The sequence below is a fragment of the Cololabis saira genome, chromosome 17 (assembly GCF_033807715.1).
Source record: "Cololabis saira isolate AMF1-May2022 chromosome 17, fColSai1.1, whole genome shotgun sequence".
NCBI lineage: Eukaryota > Metazoa > Chordata > Actinopteri > Beloniformes > Belonidae > Cololabis > Cololabis saira.
Window position 1 is genome coordinate 6016387 of NC_084603.1, and position 9437 is coordinate 6025823.

General features: G+C 39.2%; 1 protein-coding gene across 1 annotated transcript in view; it reads left to right on the forward strand.

Annotated features, from left to right (window-relative positions):
* LOC133464084 (collagen alpha-1(XIX) chain) overlaps window positions 1-9101 on the forward strand; it is a 100435-nt gene extending 91334 nt beyond the window's left edge. The window contains exons 34-39 of the mRNA XM_061746060.1: window positions 3390-3494; window positions 4411-4464; window positions 4925-4978; window positions 6223-6276; window positions 8240-8293; window positions 8838-9101. Of these exons, the coding sequence (XP_061602044.1) occupies window positions 3390-3494; window positions 4411-4464; window positions 4925-4978; window positions 6223-6276; window positions 8240-8293; window positions 8838-9101 (585 nt within the window). The remainder of the gene's footprint in view (window positions 1-3389; window positions 3495-4410; window positions 4465-4924; window positions 4979-6222; window positions 6277-8239; window positions 8294-8837) is intronic.
* The last annotated feature ends 336 nt before the right edge of the window (window positions 9102-9437 follow it).

A 9437-nucleotide genomic window follows, 5' to 3' on the forward strand; every position in this document is an offset into this window, starting at 1 on the left:
AAACCACTATGACAAACCATTGCTCACATGGGGAAAAATGCCATTTGAGAACATTCTTCACTTAATTATTTATCTTTCTTACAGTCATGTGAAAAAGTAAGTACACCCTCTGCCCATTCGGAGGTTTTACGGATCAGTATATATGAATATAAATAAATAAATCGAATTACGCTGTCATCATTCTCTGGTACCTCTAGAGCAGGTAATTATTTCAGAATGACAAAGGAGAGCTTATCCTGAAAAGATTCAGATTTGTCTACAGCATTATTTTGATAGTTCAAATACATCTCAGCTCCATTCAATCGTGTTTGGGTTAGAATCAGATTCAGAACATCAAAGTGGACACCACAACAGACCGCAGCAACCAAAATTACAGCCGTTCCTCCCCTTTCATTAAATGAATAGGTTATAGCAGATAATAGCAGACCTAGTATTGTGAACTATGACTTTATGGGCTATTTTGTATGGTATATTTTTCTGTATACACTCGTGTCAATAGGTGTAGATGTAAGAAATAATTTAAGTTTCTGTCTGAGTCAGAAAACATCTCTATTCAAGATATAGAAAAACTGATGATGCTGGTGCTAGGCTCTTCTTGACTGCTATTTTGAATAAGATGCGATGAAGTAGTTTTTTTTTTCATACTAGGATGAAGAAAAAGGATAAAATGATGTTACTCAGCAACTATTGTCATCGTACCCACCGTGTTGATGCTAAAATGTACGGGCACGTCGGTAACATATCACGTTTTATTTACCACTTTCAGTTCAGACTCTTAAGCTTCTAGCATTAGAAGAGCACCAACTCACAGCTTTAGTTTATCTGAAAATCCACCAGTGTACTGGTCCTTGTCCATAAAACAGTCCTCCACAAAGTGCCCCAAAAAACAAAGTAATTTACCCCTAGCTCAGAAAAAACAATTGCATCCACTCAGCCAAGGTTGGAGAACTTTCCATCACATTCAAAAACACACCCTGAAACAAAAACAAAATGCTTTATAAGAAGTGCTGGCTCATCCATCAGGATGGAATATGTACTGGTAATGTGTATGATCATTTACCATGATGTATATAAGTTAGAAAATATAGAAAAAGCACAATGTGGCTACTTTGACAAAAACTAAGTTGGAGAAGCAAGTTAAAAAAGCAGCAATCACTTGCATTGAGTGTTTCCGCTATGATATTATCAGCTTCTCACACAGTTTTGGAGGAATTTTGTCCCACCCTTTTTACAATGTTTCTTCAGTTCTTTGAAATTTTGAGTCATATGCTTTATTGCTACTCTCACACCTCCAGAATTCATAAAGATAAGAATTACAATCTATGTTAGTGTACAACCTAGGCAATATAGGCTAACTGCGAACCAGAGATTAGCATTGTTTCCCTCGTGTTTTGTCCATGTGACAAGGCATCTAAAGGTAAGGCCATTTCCAGCAGGAACCCAATGGCATCAGTCCTCGGTCCTTTTTGTCCCATCAATTGTCACCATTGAGGAAACGCTCTACCAGTATTAACTCTTGCTTTGCTTGTCGCAGCATCTAGCCTTTTATTGGCTGCAACTTTCTCATATACAGACTTCACTTTGTTGGTGTGTTCTTGGCCATTCAGCTCATTTGCATGCAGCTTGGTGGCATTACCGTTGCTGTCAGCTAATGTGTTATCAGACAGATGGAAACATTTGGTGCAAAGGATGTAAAGGGGAGTTGTAGCAAACTCAGTATGTCCTGGTCCTTTAGCTGCAAAATAGGCCCAAATCATCACCCCACCACCACCGTGCTTCACATTTAGTGTCAGGTGTTTGGTTTTCACCAAAATAGTACACATCCAGTTTGATCCCTTTATTGCTTTAGCATTTTGGCTTAGTTATGTTAAATAAATATTAACATGGTTTAATATCGTCATGTTGTACTCCACCTGAGGTTAACCTAAAATTAAAACTTAGCAAAAAGCCAAAAATGCTATTTTCTTGCATATTGATGCATATAACCTCAGAAATGTAAGAAGATGTAATTCATTTGTTATTTCATCTTCATGGTAACCCTTACTCTAATCAACAAATGTTTGTCACGGGGTGGTTGGATGAGGACCCAGATGCAGGAGAGCGAGAGGCAGGTATTCAGCAAAAAGGTTTATTTTTTTTAAAAAAAAGGCAAGAACCAAAAACGCTGCAGAGCAGGATTAACAAAAACCACTGGATCAAAAACTTGGCAGGACACATGGAGGAAGGAAACAAGACGGAGCCACAAGGAGCAAGGGAAAGACTAGACCAGATATACACAAGGGGGGAACGAGACACAGGTGTGAACAATCAGGGCAGATGGAAGACAGGCGGGGCAAAACAGAAACACAAACTGGGGGAAATGTCACACACTGACAATGTTAAAGACCTCAAGTTTCATCAAGTATTTACCACATCTACTCCAAGTTCCAACATTCTGGAAGGTTTTATTGGTATTTTTTTTACACGTTATTGTAACCTGGCCAGGTTTTCACAAAGTCCCTTTACAAGTTTTGAACAACGGGAGGATGTGCAGTGAGATTTCATGGTCAAGTCTAAAGTGAAGCCCTTTTCGGCCTGTATTATCTAAAACTACAATGTAAGAAGGAAGGTCTGGTCTTCTTTTATTCCAATTTCTTTTAAATCATTTTCATATTTTTTTATTCACTTGTCAGCTCTTACAATAATTCTGATTCCTGCATACGATTCTCGATAGACAGATAAATCCTACAGTGCCCTGAGCTTTGAATTTGTCACTCCTTCCTTTTAAATTAAATGTAGCTTATGTTTAAAGCCTCGATCACAACTGCACAGCCTCACTATAGTGATTTCAACTCTTTGTTGAAATCTACAAAAAAAATTGTAAAAAAAAACACTTGTACTCATGCATTTAGTATTTATTTTATCACCAGTGTGATTTACATCAGCTTCTTATTGTAGTTAACTGATAGCATGTTTTTTTCTTGAATGTTTTGGACATTTAGAATTGGAAAATATTTTCTACTTTTAGTTTCAGTCTTAGCCTTGAATTTCCAAGTATCCCTGATCCTTGCACCTCTTCATATAGAGCTCCATCTTGTCTCTAGGAAGTCCCTATATCTAGAGTGAATCAAGGACAGTGATATTTAAGATTTTCACCTAAATGTCACAGTCAATGAGTATGACAAAGTTCACCTCTCACTTGGATAAGAGACACTCTTGGAGACGCTCTGGGTGGGTTCACATTGTTTCTGCTCAACAGTCATTTAGAGAACATTTTGTGTCAGTTGAGGTCTTGTCTCCCACCCAGGGGATGTGACATAATAAAGGGTGAAAAAGCAGTGTGCCAGCTCAGCTTGATGAAATCTTATATGTGCCACTGGTTTTGCTTCTTGCTTTGCCTGCACTGGCAGAACGCCTGCAGTTTGTGCCAGACGAGAGTCCCCGGTTTGCCTGGGCAGAAGGGAGAGAAGGGCTCCCCCGGAGTGCAAGGAGCAGAAGGCTTTGTGGGAGAAAAGGTACAACTAGTTCCGACGTTTTCATGTTTGGCCTTAACACTGCTGTCTGCTGGGCTAAGTTTAAAATGGCATGCATAAGTTAATGCACCCATGATCCAAATGTATAATACTGTTGTAAGCCAAGTGATCAAAGGATGAAATGATCTCTGAAAGACTGAAACATACTAGTCAACATTTTAATAAGATGTTTGATTATGTAAAAGCAACAGATGAAAAAAGTTGGAGCATTATAGCTTCGTCTTTGACCATAAAATGAGCAGCTGATGGGTCCTAAGTAGCCCTGATCTCTGACAGCTGAAGTAATTGATGCATAAAGAGCATGAATTGGCTAGAAGCCAACACCAGAATGTTGCTAAATAACTGTTTGCTTCATTTGTAATGTGACCAAGAAAAGCCAGATATAGTTTTCTTTTACAAAAAGAACTTCAAACTTGATCCAAAAAAATCTGTAGACAGACCTGAAAAGGCAGTACTGCATGTACTGCTTTTTCGGGTCTATTTACACATTTCTTTCACTGGCTTAAGAACCGCACAAAACTAGAATCCTTTTGCAAGAACAGTGGGCGAAAATTCCTCAGACAAGAACAAAAAGACTTGGCTTGGTCCAAAAATATGCATTTTTAATATGTACACACTGCAATGGGCCAAATGTTTGCTTAAAGACCTTGTTCTGTGTTTTTTTATTATGAAATATTGAAATATTAAAATGGAAAAATGGAAATGGGAGAAAAAGTCTATAAAAATGTTACATACATGCATAATTCCCAACTATTTCCTTTTTGAAATATCAATGAATCTTTTCCTTACAAGGTTTTTCAGAGTTGCAGAAACCAGACTGGATTGAAGGGACTTAAACTTCTGCATGTCCCTCTGCGTGCTTACAGCCATATTAATTGTTTATTTGTCCCTTAAACAGGGAGATCCAGGTATAAGAGGTCCAATGGGAAACCCGGGGAAAGAGGGCCCAAAGGTAAGCTAGAGAATATCAAGGATAAATACAACCAGTAAATGACAAAAACACATTTATAGAATTGACACCTAATGGGTTGTTAAGTCTTTCAGCACGGCACGAATCTATAAAATAAATAGCATCCTTGTATAATATTGTCTGTTAAAACATGTATTTAATCTAGCAAATGGAAATGTACATTGACAAATGCTTTTCATATAATGTATTTTTGTGTTAAAGCTGGAAGCTAAACAGATGTTCCACAACTCATATTAAGATGAGCACTAGAGGCTCTTTGCAGTAGTTGTTGCTATGGATACAGTCTTGCACCACAGTGAAACAGGCTAAGCAATTTCAAGTTGTGTGCTGCAAGAGGCATTTTGAAGTTTACACAAATCAGCCTTTAGTATGAGGCTTTTTCAGTGGTTGGTGTAAATATTCAGTTACCTTGTCTTACCTCACTGGTTCTGTTCTCCTGCAGGGAGTAAAGGGAGAGAGAGGCTTTACCGGCCCTGCTGGAGAGAAAGGCGACGAGGTGAGTGAGCCGGATAAATTCATTCAGTAGTTATCCGAGTATCGGGGCATCATTGTGACACTAAGAAATAGGTTTTCCAAAAGAATGGATAAATGTTTTAATTCTAGCTTGTATTTAAAGCCTTTCTGTCTTTCAACAGGAAAGGCTGTACAAACAAGCATTCTTGTGACTAAATTAATATTCTTTAAAAGCCTGTGCATTTATTATTATACCAAGTCAAGCATTCATTTATATCATATTTAGTACGATTTGCCTCCAAACATATTCAAATAAGTAGTGATAACAGGTAGTCAGCAGAACAAATGCAAATTTAACTCTTGACTCTTGGCTGTTCAGATTTCACTTGTGGAAATGTGAGAAAATTATTTCATTTTTACATATTATTTTCACCTCTTGGGAGAAATAAATGTCTCAATGTAGTAATCTAGGAAAACCTTTTAAAGATGTGTATTAATTATGTCCTTCTAGTATTCATTTATCTTGGGAGTCTTCAGTTAGAGAAGTTGTTGTATGTAGACATTGTCCTACTGATGCAGATAAAGGACGTTTCACAGCTTCTATGTGCCAAAACAAAGGGGATCATACTAGTCATTGCAATGTATACAAAAGCCTGCTTATTCACACTTTATTTACACTATAATCCGCTGGTTTATAATATCTGCTCCATGTGTAGTGGGCTGCGTAGTATTCGGCGTGGCCATATGCCCACGTCACCGTCACAGATGGAAATAATCGAAAGATATTGACTGTAATTGATGTTTCGCTTTGCACACAAGGTGATGTGTCTTTAAAATCATGTTCTCCTTGGTGTTCACATCCAAGTCGATCTCTCATTTTATGTTCTCGTCAACATGCACTCCTGAACAGATGCAAGCACAGTGTAGAGCTCCAAACTAACTGAACAGTTGGCACATGGAAATGTGTAAAATCACTCTGCTTCTCCTCCTGTGTCATCTTCTGATTGAGTCAAGGAGTAGGCCTATATTATGAGGAAAAACAACGCCAAATCAGAAAGAGCTGGATTGCCAAATAAATGTAATAAATGTTAAAGATATTCCTTTTTTTTGTTCTGCCATTATGTTAATATGTTATAGATCCACTTCACTCCTGCATTAAAGACCATCAGCACGTTTCCAAGAAAGTTTGGGAAATAAGTCTAATACCGCTTCATGTTCTCTTTCTATCTCTCTTTAACATTGTATTATTGTTTTGAAGTAAATGATGATTGACTTTGTCTCCGCCAGGGGCCATCAGGGGCACCGGGACTTCCAGGTGTGACTGGTCGAACAGGGTCCCCGGTAAGAGCTGTGTTTCTTATATGGTCTAATATTTATGGAATCTCTTTAAAGGAGACAAATCATGCATTTAAAAAGAAATTGTTGACTAAATTACCTGAGACATCAATGAAATATCTGTCACATGCTTTGGTCAAAATACTACAGTGTTGCAGTACTAAAGCACCCTTTCAACCATGTCTTTACACTTCTGATTGTAGCAGCCAGTTTTAGAGCGTGGAATCAGAAACCCACACCTCCTCCCGTGGGGTTTGCCTCTTTTAAAATCAGAGTTAGATAAAGATATGGGAAACTGGAGAATTCTACTATGATCTGTGATGTCACAGAACCAGACACTTCTGGAATCGCCCACGGAGAGACGTGTTCTTAGAAGGACGGTGCCCCAAACAACGTGACAGGGTTTAGTTTCGTCTGGGTTTCTGAGCTCTGGTCACTCCAGACACTCAAATATGAGTGAACAGGGAAAGGGTTGTTACGGAATTCTTTTATTTATTTTATTAGGGCCAGAGCACTTACAGTGCGAAGGCCCTATTGTATCTGTAGGAATTATCCTTTCTTTCTTTATTTTTCTTTTCCTTCTGACGAAAAGAGGGCCTTTTTGCCCCCCTAAACGTGCCCCAAAAGTCACCAAATTTTGCACGCAAGCCAGGCCTGGCGAAAAATGTTATATTTAATGGTTTGCATTAATGGGCGTGGCCAGATGGCTCAACAGCGCCCCCTAGAAAACTTTGTGCCTCAAGCCCCACAATACGGTTTGACGTACATGCACGAAAATCGGTACACACCTGTATCATGTCGCAACTTAAAGAAAAGTCACTTGGCGCCATGGCCAAAACTGAACAGGAAGTTGGCCATTTTGAATTAATCGTGTCATTTTGGCGAAATTTATGCCATTTCTTCAGCCGCTTCAGAGCCCGAACCGTAACATGCACCCAGGTGTGTTATACATCAAAATGTGCGTCTCCATCCTGCGACAACGCAAAAAAAGCGCGCCCCCCCTTCATCTGATTGGTCCATATTTGATAGTTCCCCAAAAGTCACCAAATTTTGCACGCAAGCCAGGCCTGGTGATAAATTTGATATTTCATGGTTTGCAATAATGGGTGTGGCGAGATGGCTCAACAGCACCCCCTAGAAAACTTTTCTCTGCCATAACTTTTGAATGGTTTGACATAAAGACTCGTGGGTGGTGTCATCGGACATGGTTTGAGCCCTTGACCATAATTGGTGCACATCAGCCCCGCCCCTTCTTCTGATTGGTCGATATTTCATAGTTCCTATTTTCTGCCATAACTTTTGAATGGTTTGACATAGAAAGTCGTGGGTGGTGTCATTTCTGATATGCTTATGGGGGGCGGTGGCCATGAGTGCGAGGGCCCGTTCATCGTCGCTGCTTGCAGCTTTAATTTTCAGTTTTTCCGTCATAAATATAGAGGTAGATATAAGATAAGATAAGATATAAGCTGTGAAAAATGTAGTGCTTAGTTTAATAATATAAGGACTGTGTCTTTATTTTACATTACAAATGAATAACCAGTGGTCATTAAGCAAAATAATTCTTCATGCCTGAACCTTGTTACAGGGTTGATCTATTGAGACTGGAGCCATGCTGCTCCTGCTAGCTCTAATAAGTTTCTACTCAACTGCCAGCAAAGCATGTCCAACACTCTGTTGTTGGCTACAAGACTAAATAAAACCAGTCCTTAAGTTGTTACATGCTATATGATGTAATTATCTGGAGGAGCTGTGTTAGCGTAAGGAGAAGGCAAGGACACCTCCAGTGAACAGTGTATTGTGTTTTGAAACAGAAGCAAAACTGTTTCTAACTGCTTAAGAAAACAGCCAGTTGATTTCAATACTACAAAGCACCATCCAGTTTATTGTACTGCAAACTATTGAATGCTTTTTTATTTTGAGCTTTACGCTCGTTTTAGATTTACATATAAGCATGTTGTCCTGTTCACAGGGGATCATGGGTAGACCTGGACCATTGGGCAAATTTGGACCAAAAGGAGAAAAAGTAAGTAAGGAGTTTTACCACTGAAAGATTTCTCTGTATAATGTATATAATGCAGGATGGGTGTGTGTTTTTTTTTTCTTTTAATATATATGCAGCATACAGAGGATGCATATACTCAGGACAGGATTTGCATAAAACTCTGTTTCTAATTTATTCTAGCGAGATACATCCAGATACAAAGAACTGCCATGGAGCTATGCCTGTAATACACAAATGCTGTAGATGGGGAGTATACGTTTTACCCCCTAAATGTTTTTGCATTGTTGTGTTGTATATCTTTAAGATAAATTGGTTAAATAAAAAGGCCACATTATTTCAGGTTCTGTATAACAAAGATGACAAAGATTAACATTATTCAAAATATAAAAAGTTTTTTCTTTATTTGTATTATTTTTCCATTGCCCTATGCATCAAAGTGCAGCACGTCTCAGGGTTGGTAAATGAGGTTCCATATCAGCGCCTTGCATTTCCATGAAACGGTGGCTGATAAACATTTCCATTTCCACCGACGTGTTTAAGAATTCCTCTGGCTTGTGTTTGACAGGGAACCGAAGGACCTCCAGGGATACCAGGGCCTCCAGTAAGTTCACGATGCTTCAGCACCAGCCACTTGTTCATAATCAGTCATAAAACCTCCAACAGGGTCATACGTTGGCCAAGTCCCAAACCCGTCCACGTGTACAAATTTGCTGCTAATAGAGGCAAGCCTACTGAGTTCAAGCCATCTGCACAACACTTGTGTGATGCCCAGTCTCACAGCATTTGGTGTAACAGGAAAAGCATAACTGACAAACAAGTGCAAACATGATGAAACCGTGGCGACCAGCGCGCTGGCATTGAATCATGTTTCGTCCCTTAAAAAGGCAAGTGAGTAAGCACTTCCAAAAGCAGATCTATAATTCATTGGCTGTCCCCTTGAACCTGTCTTCCCCCACCCCGCATATGTGCATACACACACACACACACACACACATACGCGCGCGCACAGGTCTCATAAAGTGCAGTCTGGGAGGATAGGGGATGGCTCAGTGGCCTGAAAAGGGCACAGACGTTCACTTGCTTCTAAATGAGAACCTTGACTTCTTCTTCTTTTACAATAGCTGCCATCGACCAATCTATCAGGGGAAAACATCCCTTTATGTTT